This window comes from Gopherus flavomarginatus, chromosome 1 (genome assembly GCF_025201925.1).
Source record: "Gopherus flavomarginatus isolate rGopFla2 chromosome 1, rGopFla2.mat.asm, whole genome shotgun sequence".
NCBI classification, from domain to species: domain Eukaryota; kingdom Metazoa; phylum Chordata; order Testudines; family Testudinidae; genus Gopherus; species Gopherus flavomarginatus.
In genome coordinates this window covers 146,127,050-146,143,013 of record NC_066617.1, presented here as the reverse complement: position 1 = coordinate 146,143,013, position 15,964 = coordinate 146,127,050, and the positions used below count along the sequence as shown (strand labels likewise).

At 45.6% G+C, this 15,964-nt stretch overlaps 1 protein-coding gene across 1 annotated transcript in view; it reads right to left on the bottom strand.

The window, feature by feature from the left end:
• The window catches only part of LOC127046303 (antigen WC1.1-like), a 63,226-nt gene that overhangs the window by 15,577 nt on the left and 31,685 nt on the right, over positions 1 to 15,964 (bottom strand). Inside the window, exons 4-10 of the mRNA XM_050943167.1 lie at positions 15,210 to 15,524; positions 14,451 to 14,762; positions 13,175 to 13,492; positions 3,561 to 3,875; positions 2,225 to 2,539; positions 444 to 506; positions 45 to 359 (exon numbers count right to left, since the gene is read on the bottom strand). Coding sequence (XP_050799124.1) covers positions 45 to 359; positions 444 to 506; positions 2,225 to 2,539; positions 3,561 to 3,875; positions 13,175 to 13,492; positions 14,451 to 14,762; positions 15,210 to 15,524 — 1,953 coding nt within the window. The remainder of the gene's footprint in view (positions 1 to 44; positions 360 to 443; positions 507 to 2,224; positions 2,540 to 3,560; positions 3,876 to 13,174; positions 13,493 to 14,450; positions 14,763 to 15,209; positions 15,525 to 15,964) is intronic.

The following is a 15,964-nucleotide window of genomic DNA, read 5'->3' as shown; positions in this document are numbered from 1 at the left end:
CCAGAAAATTATAGCATGTAGCAGAAAAATCTGCTGTCACTCACCTGAGCAATTCACTCCAACATCTTCCTTATGACCACAGTTGCTCTCACCCCAGGACTTGGCAGGACAGTCCCAGAGAGATGACTCTGTCCCTCTGCAATTCAACGATTCTACCCAGACAGGACCAGTCCCTCCACCGAATGCAGCCTCGCCTGGGACTGGTACAGCAGATCCACATCCCAGTTGTTTACACACAACATTAGCATCCACCATGTCCCAGGAGTCATCACAAACTGTTCCCCAGGAGCCACGGTACCAAACCTCCACTCTGCCTGAGCATCTGTCCTCTCCTCCCATGACACGTAACTTCTCCTGGTCTGGAAATGCAGAAATCTCACGTTACTGGGACAGCTGGGAAATTCCTTATGGACCAAGAATGAGACACAGAGAAGCAGAGATACCTGTGCAGCTTGTGGAGTTCGGGCATTCACCAAACAGGGTCTGAGGTGGTTTCTCTTTTTTTCCTATGCAGAGAAAATGATGAACTGAACGGACCGAGAAGAGTGTGTGATGTAGGAGGGGGTATATTAAATCCCAAAATTTCAGTAATTTTATAAACTTAAATCTAAAATCTAGTTTATTTCATAGCTAACAGATTTATTACTCAGGGGATTCTCTGGCTGTTGAAATCTTTATTCAGCTCCCTGCTAGTGTGTGCGTTTGGGGTTATCTGAGTCTGTTCCATCCACCCTGTGTACAGCTGCTTCTGGCCCTGTTTGAAGGTAAACAGATTTGTCAGCTGAAACTCACCCACATTATTGTGGGGATCCAGAGACAAGAAATGGTGGTATTACAATTGAGACCAAAATGGGACTTTAACTCTGAAACAAACTCTCACCTACACACACAGACACAGACACACTTTTTGGGAAATTTGATCCTGACCCAAATTTCACAGCCTGGGGGGTCAGGAAGCAGGGGCTGCAGCAGAGCTAGTCTAACAAGCACAACGGCCTGTATTCTGCTGTTTGACTGGTCGTACCGCCTGATTGGTGGGAAGGGTCAGCAGTCCAGCTTTGGCCAGAATCCAGCAGCCACAGGAGCCATTCAGCAACTTCTCAAAGCATTTCCTACTGCTAGGATACCTCGTTTTCCTATCTTGTTCCTAGTCTTGCTGTTGCCTTGACTCCAGACTTACCCCTTGCCTTGCTCCAGGTAACCTGGTCCTGACACTGAGCTCCGATTCCTGACTTTTGCCTTCAGCTCTGGTTCTGGCTCTGGTTCTGAACCTTGGCTCCAATTTCTGGCTACCAGCTCCTGCTCTAATCATTAGGCATGACTCATACTTCAACCACTCAGCGTCCTATTCACTGGCATTGGATCCATCTCTGATTATTCATCCCAAAAGTATAGCCACAGAGATTCCCAAATGACGCTCATTAATGGCAGGCATTTGCAGTGAGGCTGGAACAATTTTTATAGTTGGGGCTGAGAGCCAGTGGTCCCCAAACTTTTTACCTTGCCCCCTTACCCATGTCCATGCCCCCTCTCCCCCAAGTTGGGGCCAGGACTGGGCCATGGCTCTGTGGGGGGGAAATACATGGATAGGGGTAAAGGGACTGAGGTTGGGACCACAGCTGAGGGTGGGAGCAGAGCCCTGCTTCTGAGGCCAGCAACAGGACCCCATGTGCTGGACCAGTAATGGAGAGCAAGGCCAGCAGCTGGCACCCTGCACAAAAACTGGGGGCGATGAAGCACCCCTCAAACCCCAAGTTCCCCTGCCTATGGGCATTTGTGGGGTCTAACTAACTGATTGCACTGTGTAACACACAGCTTGTATAAATAACTCCCATATTTGTTTTCCAGGGGCTGTATTCTCATTCCTAGAATGGACAATGAAACTTTTATTTCACTAGGAGGGTGGAAGCGCTGGAATGGGTTACCTACGGAAGTGGTGGACTCTCCATCCATAGAGGTTTTTAAGGCCCAGCTTGACAAAGCCCTGGCTGGGATGATTTAGTTGGTTTGGTGCTGCTTTGAGGCGGGGGTTGGACTAGATGACCTCCTGAGGTCTCTTCCAACTCTAATCTTCTATGATTATATGATATGCCTGTCACTGCTGCAAATGTAAGACTGTCTATACTGAAAAGTAAATACATTCACAATTTCTATCACACCCTTTCAATGAGTTAAACATGTAGAAGATGTGAGCATGTGTGTGCACAGAGAGTTTCAGAATTACCACTGCAAGAAATATGGGTCTCTTCTGCGCGGTTATCACAGGACTGCTGTTTCCACGTGCCTGATGGGCACTGCCAAAGGGAGCTGTGCTGCTCACTGCATGCAACATGGTCCAGCCACGTGGGACCAGAACCTGCTCCATATTCAAAGTCTCTTGCAATCTGCCCTATATCCCCACAGTTCAGCTGTTTGCAGACAATTGTTGGGGTGTTTCCAGACATCTGATTGGAGCAAACACTGCCCCACGTCCCATTGTAGAAAACCTCCAGCCGTCCAGCACAGTCACTGTCGCTCACCAGCCTCAGATCTGTGAACTCTAGAAGGAAATGCACAAAAAGGGAATTTAAATTGTCAGATTCTGAAGTGACCTAGTGTGAAGAGTGAAATCCCAGCGATTGCTAACGACCCTGTGCATCATTCTGCAGGAGCAAGTGTCAGAGAGCATCGTTCTAAGAATGGGAGACTCTTCTGGATGCCACAGGCCCATTAGAAATACAATGGTCACCTCTGAAAAGTCACCAGTTCCCAGCAGTTACCCACACTGATACCTGCAATACAGCAGTGACTTCCCTCCCAACACTAGAGAAATGCTGCGATATCTCCAGTACTCCTGGGTGGGAACATATGGGAAATGGTGACTTTCTAATCACGACCCCAGTAGGTAGGTAGAAGAGAGTGACCATATTTTCTTTAAAAGGGAAAATTAAACTCCTCATGGGGGGCCCAACCCCAAGGCCTCCCTTCCTTTCCCCCCACTCCCCCTCATGAGGCCAGCCTAAGCTCACTCTGCCTCCTGCCCCCACAGGGACAGCCTGAGGTTCCCCTAACCTCTCGGCACTTGGGCCAGCCTAAGTCACCCTGCCACCCATCAGTGTCAGGCCACCCCTAGGTTCACTTCTTCCCTCCCGCGCGCAGGGCAGCCCAAGACTCCTGCTGTCCTCCTGCATGGGCTAGCCGGCCAAAGCTGCTGTCTTGAATCCTCCCTCCAGCGGGGTCTGGCTTTGCCACTCGCCCCACCCCCGCATGTTCCTCCGTACCCAGCTACGGGTCGTATCCCACTTCTTCCACAAACCTGTGCATTTGTCCCATTTGCTCTTGCTGACTTATGATCACTTGGCAAGAGCAAATGGGACAAATGCCCAGATTTGCCAAAACAGTTGGAATGGCCATGGCAGGCTTAAAAAAGGGACCATCCCAGCCAAAACTGGATGTATGGGCACCCTATAAAAGAGACAGTGAGGTACAGGCTCTATCATTCTCAGCTCTCTCCTCCATTGTCTGCCCCCTCCATTAAATCCCCTGGTAACGAGGGTCACATGAGCATTTCTGGACTACACCTGAGCAGAGAACTCCGGCATCCTCTTTGTGTCTGCAGTTGTGCTGGCCCCAGCCTCTGGAAGGACACTTCCAAAGTTCAGATTCATTCCCAGAGCAGTTCACATCATCCAGCCAGATCTGCCCGGATCCTTGCCCATAATGAGCAGAGATAGTTGCATTGATGGCATGTCCACATCTCAGTTGTCTGCAAACGACATTGGAATCTGACAGATCCCAGAAATCATCACAGACTGTCCCCCAGCTGCCATGGTAATAAATCTCCACTCTCCCGGCACAGCGACCTGTCCCATTCACCAGTCTGATCCGCCTGCTCCCTGCAGGGATAGATCCCAGCTGTTAATATGCAATATGAGCAGGAGCAGCTCTAGGCAAAAACAAAGCAAGCACCTGCTTGGCGCAATCCATTTGCAGGGGCCGCATGGGAGCTGAGAATCAACAGGGGGCTCTGGGAGCTGTAGTTCCTTGGTTAGCTCCTTGCCTATAGAGCCAGCCCTGGAGCAGGGAAAGAACTACATTTCCCAGCATTCCCTTGGCCACTACCAACTGAAAAGGAAGGAGGGGGACCTCATGCAGCAGCCTGCTGCGAGTGGAGAGTGGCAGGGAGACCATATTTTAACATTCAAAAAACAGGACACTCCACCGGGAGGGAAGTCCTACCTGCCACCATCCACTCCCTCCGACTGCCCCCCACAGAAACCCCAACCCATCCAACCCCCCCCCCGCTCCCTGTCCCCTGATCGCCCCCTCCCAGGACCCCTGCCCCTAACTGCCCCTTGGGACCCCACCCACCACTATCTGAGCCTCCCTTCTCCTTGTCCCCAACTGCCCCCTCCTGAGACCCCCCCCCAACTTCCCCTCAGGACCCCACCTCCTACCTATCCCCTAACAAACCCCCTGGACTCCCATGCTTATCCAACCGCTGCCTGTCCCCTGACTGGCCCCCTGAACCTCTGCCCCATTCAATCCCCCTGTTCCCTGTCCCTTGACTCCCGCACCCCAGAACCCCCTACCCTTTCTCCAACCCTCCAGCCCCCTTACCTTGCCACTCAGACCAACATATCTGGCTCCATGCAGCTCCAGACATGCAGCTACATACATGCTGCCGTGCTCCCCTGTGGAGGCTGCAGCTCCCCCCCCCAACGCACACACACCCAGCACCTGCCTTCCAGATTTGAACACCTCAAAATTCAGGAGTGCTCAAACTCAGTTTGAGCAGCTGTTACTTCATATCTCCCAAATCAAATATACTGATCCACTGTAACTTGCTGTAGAAAAAGTAGGATAAAATTGAGCAAGAAATGCTTCCCAGTGGTTATTAGGACTGGAATTGCTATTTTCAACAGCCATTGCCTTTTTTGTTTGTTTGTTTAAAAGGAAGACAGTGATATTGCATTGGCAAATTCCCCATAGAAACAAAGAGTGGAACAAAAGAATAATAAAGGCACCTCAACTTTTCCTCATTTATGTAGGACAGTCTTATAATATGCATCCAGATATCCTCCAATCACACAAGCTGAAAATTGTTCCATTTTGCTGCAGCTCTGTAACCATATGGGAACCAATCCTGTCTGTGTTTTGTGCACATCCAAAATTCCTGCTGAAAGACCTGCCCTGGGAGCGAGTTACCAGTGACCCAGGACTGCGGCAGAAGGATGATGCAGGTGGGGGGCGGGGAAGAAAAGCCCAGGACTGGGGTGGCAGGAGGTGTGGGGAGGGCATTGGTGGGGGGGAACGGGGGAGTCCAGGGCTGGGGCAGCAGGGGGTATGTGTGTGTGGGGGGGCCAGGGCTGGGGCAGCAGTGGAGTACAGGGGGAGTCCAGGGCTGGGACAGGGGGCATCCAAAATTTTTTTTGCTTGGGGCGTCAAAAAACTAGAGCTGGCCCTGAATATGAAGATAATTAAACAGGTTCCATGGAAATCAATGATAATGCTACAATGGCTGAGGTACTGAAATGCTTTTAAAAATCTGTCTTTAACAAGAAAGACAGAGAAGAAGAGCAGCTGAGTAAGGAAACAAGGAATACTTTTTATAGAGCAATATTGATAAACAGCATGTGAGTGTAAGGGCCTAATTCTGAATTCCTTACTCATTGGAATAATCCTTAAGGGACTCATCACATGGCTCAGAGTTATTTGCGAGACAAATGGTTAGCAGAATCAGCCCTGGCTGAAAACCTTGAATATTTTCAAACAATTCTTAAATGATAAGCAGCAAGATGTTCAAGGAATGATTAGGCAATTAATTTACCCAAATCCAAATGTTCTTTTCAATTGTTATAGAATAGGGAGGGTGTGACACTGTCTGACCAGGTCATGCTAGAGTGTATTTAGATCAGTTCACTTGTGTAGATCAAAGTAATGGTTAGATGTATAAGAGTGTATTCAGATATTTAAACTTTATGAAAACTAGTGGAACATTTCTGGTATTGTTTTTGCTCATCTATTCCTGTCATAATGTAATGCCAAACATACACATGGTAAATACACTTGTAGCTAAATAAGACATATAACACATCAAATAAATTTTGTGAAATGCTAAGGATTTACAGACTTTAGCAGAAAATGGTAATTTCAAAGCAAATGGCCATTATGCATAAGGTCAGAGGTCAAAAATCAAAATGCATTCCTCGCTCTCTGTCATCAAAGGAAAAACCCATATGGATAGAGAGATTGTCAGCTCATTTTCTGTGAGAAAAAGATATAAATATGGATTTAAAGAAAGATCCTCTATCTCTAGGCTCTTTGGATTCTAACAAAGAAGAATAACTGAATGAGAAGACAGAGATCCCCAGAGTTATTCTGGGTAGCCCTGTGTGATAGGGTAAGCTCCCCACACTAGCTTTGTAAGAGCTGGGTTGGGCCAGGTGGGCTCAATCAGCTAATTAGGCTGCAAACAGTGGAGCATTAGGCCAGAATCAGCTGGTTAGAGGGAGTCTCACCTGTGCAGGAACAGGGGGGCTATAAAGCCAGGAAGCTGGCTACAGGCTGGGGCTGTTGGGAAAGGCTGCAGTAAGGCAGGCAGCAGTTATGCCCTGGGAAGAGGGAGGAGTGTTCGCGGGCTGTAGGGAGATAGTCTGCAGTTACTCCCTAGGAGGAGGATTATTTGGGCTGGAACACCCAGAGTGAGGAGGGGAACCAGACTATTGGAAGCTGTCATAGAATCATAGAAGATTAGGGTTGGAAGGAGGCCATCTAGTCCAACCACCTGCTCAAAGCAGGAACAATTGTAGTTAACTCAGTCCAGGTAAGGAGCAGAGTGGGCAGAGGGAGGAAGCTGCTGAGCTGTCCCTGGACTGGAACCCAGAAAAGAGGGCAGCCCTGGGTTCCCCTACCAGCCACTGAGGGAGTGGCACCATGACAGTAAATGGGAAGACTGCTTAAGACTGTTGATGGCCTGAATCTCATAAGGGGGAACATTGAGTGACCTAGCTGGAGTGCTAAGTCATGAAGAGGCTGCTGAGATTCCTGCAGCAAGAGGAGCTGCAGACCAGAGTCGGAGTGATGGTGTGCAAACTGTGGATCGGGTATTGGCCACGAGAGCTAATCCCCAGGGTGACGAGGAGGAGATGCCAGATCGGCAGTGAGTGGAGTACCTCATGACACCCTGTAAAAGACTTTTGGGAAACTGACAGTTTATTATATCACTGCCACCATTTGGAGTTACAAACTGATTTACCTGTTGTTTTATTTTACTTGGTATAGTATCTCAATAATCCTCATTCTTTCTTCTTAGCTAACAAACCTTTAGTTATTTACTATAGAACTGGCTGCCAGCATTATCCCTGGAGTAAGTTCTGGGATGACTGACTGGTCCCTTGGGACTAGGAGAAACTTGATGTGGTGTGATATTAGTCTCTAGGCTCAAGCGGCACTGTTGGCAGTTCAGGCACCACTCCGAGTAGCGTGTTTGGGGGGGTGTGTGTGTGTGTGTGTGTGTGTGTTTTTTGTTTTTTTTTTTGCTTGAGGTGGCAAAAATGGTAGAGGGGGCAGTGCTTAGGACTGGGAGAAACTTGATGTGGTGTGATGTTAGGATTAAGAGACACTTTATCATAACTTTGTTTGTCTGGGTGGCAAGTTAGGTTGTAGAGACCTAAGGGGACTGTCTATCTCTCCATGGTGAGACTTGCATAGTGATCCAGGAGTTTGTTTGTCACTGGCTTGGGGAAATCTAATGAAAGAACACTCCACCAGTTTGGGGTATCTGCCCTTGTTTTCTGAGTCTGCCCTGAGATTGTCACTTACAGTGGTGAGCCACTCCAGGCAGCATGACAAGAGGTACCAGAACATTAGAGAAAAGTACATTAGGTACACAATTATTTTACAAATAAAGGGAAAGACAGGCAAATTGGATCCATGTGTCTACAATCAAGTCCCAGACACTTAGGGCCTAATTCTACCCTGCTGAAATCAACTGTCAAGCTCCCACTGACACAATGGGAACAGAAATGGGGCATTAATGTGCTATAGTTACCCTGCAGTTGCAATGGGCATGAAAAATGCTATCAGTGCAGTAACACACAGTGCATGATATAGGGACATAGTTAAAAAATATATTACTTGTTTACTTTTACGGTGGAACCTTAATGTAAATAATATACCAGCAAAAAGAACAATAGAATTCTACTGTACAATAGTCATGTACCACCAAGAACAATGAAAAAAATCCCATCAGATTCCTTTTCCTTTAAATGAAGGAAAATTGGAGTTATAATGTGACCTTGTTAAGTCCCAATCTATAACAGCAACTTTGATGTATTTCCTAAGTGACAGAGGACTAGATCCACAAAGGTATGTAGCTGTTGTCATAAACAAATAGTTAAGGGTTAATGTCTCTTTTACCTAGAAAGGGTTAACAAACCCTTTACAGGTAAACACCTGACCAGGGGACCAATCAGGAGACAAGATACTTTCAAATCTCTGTGAAGGGAAGCCTTTGTGTTTCTGGGGTTTGCTTGCTCTCTGGGTCCTGGAAGGGACTAGACGTGCAACCAGGTTTTTTGCCAATCTCCCTGCTACAGTCTCTTCTATATTTAAAATAGTGAGTATTTAGTAAGAAAGGCGGTTATAGTATTTTGATTGTTTTCTGTATTTGCAAATGTGTAGTTTTCTGGAAGTATTTTAAATTGTATTTCTGCTGGAGGAGGCTTTTTCTCCAGTTTCTATAAGCTGACAGACCCTGTAACTTTTACCATCTAAATTGCAGAGATAATTTTTACTTTTTTGTCTTTCTTTTTATTAAAAGTTTTGCTTTTTAAGACTTGTTTGGTTTTTTTTGCCCTTGTTGAGGCTCAAGGGAATTGAGTCTGTACTTAACAGGGAAGGAGAAGGTGGGGGGAACCACCCTGATTTCTGTGTTGTGATTCAAGGAGTTTGAATCATGGTGATCTCCTAGTGTACCCAGGGCAGGAAAGATCTGGGAGGAAGAAAGAAGGAGAGGGAAATGGTTAATTTCCGAGTGTTGTAAGACTCCAGGAATTTGGGTCTGGGGGTCCCCAGAGAAGGTTTTTGGAGGGACCACAGTGCCCCAAAACACTATTTTTGGGTGGTGGCAGTGTATCAGATCTAAGCTGGTAATTAAGCTTAGAAGAATTCATGCTGGTACCCTAACTTTTTGGACTCTAAGGTTCAGATTGGGGAAAGATACCATGACAGCTGCCTAATTGCCTCTTTATAAATACATAATGTATAAATCATTACATGTTTATTGAAGCAGGGACTTGACTCTCTGACGTCCCAGGTGAGTGCCCTGGCCACCAGCTGGAAACAATCTTTAGCTTTTTTCTGATTCAGTGACTGAACATTTCCAGTAGGAGAGACCCACCCCAGCATATCCTATAGTCTATAGTTACTAGGGCACTCACCTGTGTTCATGTCCTTGCTCCAAATCAGGCAGAACAGGGTTTGGACATGGATTTCCCACCTCCCAGTTGAGTGGGTTATGGGTAAAATGGAGAGATTACAGAGCTGACCTGGCTTATATGCCTAGCTCCAGGAGTGGGTTCATGACTGAGATCTCTGAGCAGAGATAGGTGTGTACCTCTGACCTGTGTATCAGGAGCCTGAGGCTTAGATCAATAACTTGTGTATCTAGGCCCTACTACCTTCCTTGGCATTTCACTGCTGGCAAGTTTAAGTGGTTCTCTCTTTAGCTTTCCGGTTTCTGGTGCCTAACTCTCACCACACATTGTACAGGGAACTGGACGTGTGACTCAGAGCTGAGGATTCCATTGGATGGCGAGGCACCTAGGAGTCAGGCCTTGCAATGCCCAAGTCCATTCAGAGATCTAGCCCAGAGCTGCTATCAAAGGCAATCTTGGTCAAAATAGGTTGCATATGACTTCCTTTTCTTACTATTGTTTTCTAATTTAAGACAGCACACTTTTTAAGACTTTAAAACAAAGAAGCCACTATATATACTAGAGCTGCTGGGAAATCCATCCTTTTCCCCAAAAATATGAATGACCATGAATTTTTTTCATGTTCCACAAATAAATGTGGGTTTTTCATAGGGCTGTCAAGCGATTAAAAAAATTGTGATTAATAGTGCTGTTAAACAATAATAGAATACTGTCATGGTATAATTGCCCACTCTGAACCTTAGCGTCCAAAAGATGGGGTACCAGCATGAATTCCTCTAAGCTCAGTTACCAGCTTAGTACTTGTAGCGCTGCCACCAACCAGGAATTCCAGTGCCTGGTTCACTCTGGTCTCCCTAAAACCTTGCCTGGGGACCCCCAATACCCAGTTCCTCTGGATCTTAACACAAGGAAGTGAACCCTTTTTCCTCACCGTTGCTTCTCCCAGGCTTCCCCTCCCTGGGTTACCCTGGAAGGTTACTGTGATTTAAACTTCTTGAAACAGAGGAAACTTCACCTTCTTCCCCCCCTTCTCTCTCCCCCTCCCAGATTCTCCCTGAGAGAGAAAGTAATCCTGACAGAGAGAAAATTAACCCCTCTCTCCCCCTTCCCTCCTTTCTCCCCACCAATTTCCTGGTGGATCCAGACCCAGTCCCCTGGGATCTCACACCAGAATAAAAAAAAATCAGGTTCTTAAACAAGAAAAACTTTTAACTAAAGAAGGAAAAACAGTAAAAAATATCTTTGTAAATTTAAGATGGGATGTTACAGGATCTTTCAGCTATAGATACTGGGAATACCCTCTCAGCCCAAGTATACAAGTACAAATTAAAATTTTTTCAGCAAAATACCAATTTGAGCTCCTTTCAGCCAAATACACATTTGAACTCCTCCCAGCCAAATGCACATTTGCAAATAAAGAAAACAACCATAAGCCTAACTTGCTTTATTTACCTAGTACTCACTATTCTGACCTTATAAGAGCCTGTATCAGAGAGATTGGAGAGAAACCTGGTTGCACATCTGGTCACTCTGAGCCCCCAGAGTAAACAACAACCAAAAAATTAACAGCACACACAAACTTCCCTCCCTCAAGATTTGAAAGTATCCTGTCCTCTGATTGGTCCTCTGGTCAGGTGACAGCCAGGCACACTGTTCTTGACTCTTTCCAGGCAAAAGAGATATGGAGTACTTCCGTTCCATTAACTCTTAACTATCTATGACAAATACCATTTATTTAAATATTTTGGATGTTTTCTACATTTTCAAATATATTGATTTCAATTACAACACAGAATAGAAAGTGCACAGTGCTTACTGTATAATTTTTATTCTAAATATTTGAACTGTAAAAAAAGAAAGTAAGTGTTTTTCACTTCACCTAATAAAAGTATTGTAGTGCAATCTCTTTATCATGAGAGTGGAACTTATAAATGTAGATTTATGTACAAAAAAAAGTGCATGAAAACTAAAACAATGTAAAACTTCAGAACCTACAAAGTCCACTCAGTCCTACTTCTTCTTCAGACAAACAAGTTTGTTTACATTTGCAGAAGATATTGCTGCCAGCTTCTTATTCACAATATCACTTGAAAGCAAGAACACGCATTTGCATGGCACTGTTGTAACCAGCATCTCAAGATATTTATGTGCCAGAGTCATTGAAGATTCATATGTCCCTTCATGCTTCAACCACTATTCCAGAGAACATGCGTCCAAGCTGACAGGTTCTGCTCAAAAATGATCCAAAGCAGTGTGGAACAACTCATGTTCATTTTCATCATCTGAGTCAGATGCCACCAACAGAAGATTGATTTTCTTTTTTGGTGGTTCGGGTTCTGCAGTTTCTGCATCAGAGTGTTGCTCTTTTAAGACTTCTGAAATCATGTGCCACACCTTGTCCCTCTCAGTTTTTGGAAGGCACTTGAGATTTTTAAACCTTGGGTCAAGTGCTGCAGCTTTCTTTAGAAATGTCACATTGGTACCTTCTTTGCATTTTGTCAAATCTGCCGTGAAAATGTTCTTAAAATGAACAACATGTGTTGGGTCATCTGAAACTACAATAACATGAAATATATGGCAGAATGCAGGTAAAACAGAGCAGGAGACATAAAATTCTCCCCCAAGGAATTCAGTCACACAAATTTAATTCACACATTATTTTTAAATGAGTGTCATCAGCATGGAAGCATGTCCTCTGGAATGGTGACCGAAGCATGAAGGGGCATGCAAATGTTTAGCATATCTGGCATGTAAATACCTTGCAATGTTGGCTACAAAAATGACATGCAAACACCTGTTCTTACTTTCAGGTGACATTAGAACTAAGAAGCAGGCAGCTTTATCTCCTGTAAATGTAAACAAACTTGTTTCTCTTAGTGATTGGCTGAACAAAAAGTAGGACTGAGTGGACTTGTAAAACTTTAGAGACTACATTGTTTTGGTTTTGAGTGCAGTTATGTGGAAAAAAATCTACATGTGTACATGGAACTTTGATGATAAAGAGATTGCACTATAGAATCGTAGAAAATCAGGTTTGGAAGGGACCTCAGGAGGTCATCTAGTCCAACCCCCTGCTAAAAGCAGGACCTAATCCCTAACTAAATAGTACTTAGATGAGGTGAAGTAAATAATGTTATTTTTTTGTTACAAATATTTTCACTGTAAAAATGATAATCAAAAACAATAATATAATGTGAGTACTGTGTACTTTCTATTCTGTGTTGTAACTGAAATAAATATATTTTTTAAAATAGAAAAAAATCTAAAAATATTTAATAAATTTCAATTGGTATTCTATGTAACAGTGCAATTAAAATGGCGATTCATCATGATTTTTTTTTAATCTCGATTTGTTTTGAGTTAAACACGTGTGTTAACTGTGATTAATCAACGGCCCAAGTTTTTCAATAAAATCTGAACATTTTCAATTAAAACACAATAAGATTACAAATTTTCACCAAAAGTCTGAAGATTTTTCAGGGAAAAAAAAGTCTGATGAAATTTTTTGAACAGCTCTAACACATAAATTATGAGAGAGGGGTTGCTGTGGCACATTAACCTTATAACCTGGCTATGCTTTGTTCTATATATAATATAGTTTTACTATAAATGGGTCACAGTTTGAACTTCAGAACCACATCATTTCAAGGACTGCTGAGATAACAGAACAAGGTGGGATGGAGGCAGGCCCTGGAGTGGATCATGTTCCCACTGAACAAGGACCGGTAATTTATAAGATTTTCACACTAAGTCACCTGAGCAAATGACACCGACGTCCTCAGCAATTCCTGCCTGGGCTGCCTCAGATGTGGAGTTGTCACAGAGAGTCAGATGAGTTTCATTTCCTGCACACTGAACCCTTCTCAGCCCCACGGGGCCCGTTCCTCGCTCAGACTTAGGAGGGTTATAAACTTTCTCAGCGACTCCACATTGGAGCTGTCTACACACCACGGTGGCATCGTTCATGTCCCACTGATCATCCAACACCCTGCCCCACATGTCATGGAGGGAAATCTCGACTCTGCCATCACACTGGCTCTCTCCATTCAACAGCCTGAGTGACTCAGAACGACCTGGGCTCGAAGAGACAGGAAATACACTGAATAACACTCCCTGCTGATACTGCATTAGAAATAATACACAGGTTTGTGGTGAAATACGGGTTTCTGTGCCCAGTGGGAGGTAACTTGCACCACTCTGCTGTGATACAGGGAACAACCTCTCTCAAGGGTTTCATTTGTCTGTCTACTCAGAAATACAGGAGATGATGGAGGGAAAGAATTCCCCAGCTCTGAGATCAGAGCTTGCACGATGTGGAGCTCTCTCCTCCCTAAGGAGTCAATGTGAGTGGAGAGTGCTCAGGAACACCTCACAGATCAGGCCCCTGGTTACCAAAATGCTCTGTGCAGGATCTTTGTGAAAGTTCTCAGTTGGCTTAAGAGCCAAGCTCTGGAGCCATCTGAACACTTTCCTGAAAACCGGGATCTTTCACAAAGAAATGATTATTTCTATGAAGAGTTGTCAGGAATTAAGGGTCTATAAACATACACACCCACCGAGCAAGCTCTGCAGCTGAGAGCTGCAGCCCACCAGCACAGAATCCAGGATGGGCAAGCGGGGCACTTTGGCCAAGAACAGCAGGTCAATCACCCACTTATCCAGATAGTGAAATGGGATTGTAATGGCTCCATAGCTTGGATGAGATCTCTGTGTATAGGTTGTTTCTGCAACACCAACCTTAACCTGATGATGGGCTGAATCAGCTCTGCTGGGACTGAGGGTATCTGTGAATCACAAACTGTAGGTTTATAGTACAGATTCATTCTCTCCGGTTCACTCTGGCACAGTGATCCACCTCGCCACCCCTCATCGCACCCAGACGTGTCTCTGATCTAGGGAACTTAAAGAGAGCAACATTCCGATACCCCTACTTACCTTGAGTACAGTAGTCAGTGGGACTACTTCTGAAGGTCCAAGTCTCGGCAGTACACTGCTCTGTAACTAATATATACACATCGGTATTAAACTTACCTGAGCAAATAACCCTGGCCGTGTCTCTGGGGGAGCAGGCTGGGTTGCCCAGAGCCATGCGAGAACAATCCCACAGACAGGATTCAGTCCCTTCACAATGAAAAGTGTCGCTCCATATGGTTCCGTTCCCTTCCCCGAAATGGGCTCCTCCCTGGATTGACTCGGCGTAGCCACAGTTCAGCTGATAGCAGAGGACGTTGGCATCTTGCAAATCCCAGTGGGAGGCACAGAGGCTTCCCCATATGTCTCCATGTCGGATCTCCACTCTCCCGGAGCACTCGGTGCCATTCACTAACCTGCCGCCCAGACACCCTGAGCACAAGGGAATGTGAATGTCCAGGTGGCGCAGTGATCAGTGTTATTGGCAATGGCAGGGAGAGGAGTGGGGAACAGGAAGGGATTTTTGCTCATGTTCAGTGCTAGCAGTTATTCTGTGGGGGCTGTGAGACTGTTCCACACCAGCACATTCACAAACTGATACTCGCACGTCAGTTAGTGCGAAGGGAGGACAAGGGTCCAGAATTTGGTTTCCTTGGCACTTTCCATACTCAAAGCACCACAAGCATTTCACAGATCAGTTCCAACAGATGTGGCTGGTGCAGGAACAGATCGCCAATTTATCGGCCAGGTCCCCACCTAGTGTAAATCTGCATAGCCTCACTGAGTCCAGTGAAGCTTGGCCGATTGACAGAGTGTGAGGATCTGGCTGAGGATGTTCCCCAATCCCCAATTCTTTCCTTTCCCACTGCAGCTGCTCACCTGAACATACCACGCTGGCTTCCCTCTCAGGGGGACACTCAGTTGTGCCTAGCGCAGTAACAGGACAGTCCCTCAGGCGGGATTCGTTCTTCTCACAGCCAAATGTGCCATTCCAGACAGGCCCATCTCCTGTGCCAAAGAGCTGCCCTGCTGGCATCGACATGGCGAATCCACAGTCAAGCTGCTGGCAGAGGGTGTGGGCAGCCTGTAAATCCCACTGGAAGTCACAGAGGGTTCCCCAGGTGCCTCCGTGGCGAAGCTCCACTCTCCCCGAACACCCTGTGCTGCCATTTGCCAACTTGTACCCGCCGTACCCTAAGAACAAGGAGAAAGGTGATCAGAGGGACATTTGTCTTGTGCAATTTTCTACAGAAATGTGATGAAGAAGCCCCAGTGACTTAGGATAATTATTTCCCAGTTTACTTGGCACTTTGTTAAATCAAGATGCTCAGTCTTGGTAATCAAGATCTTACAATGCAGGCGTGATTGCCAATATCTGCCCTGGGTGAGGGGTCATGTACCACTCTAAGGTCAGGGTCACACTCGAGATGGATTTTCTGTAAGTGGGGTCAGTCTCTTCTTTGGCTGGTCAGGAGTCTGAAGGGGCTGTCCCCAGGATATCACACACGTCATGTGAAGAAACTGGTTATGATACGATTATGATATAACTAAGATGTATTTTATGCAAAGTGGGTCATGTAAGATATCATTGGAAAGGTTACGATTTACTGAATATGATTATCACATTTGTATGC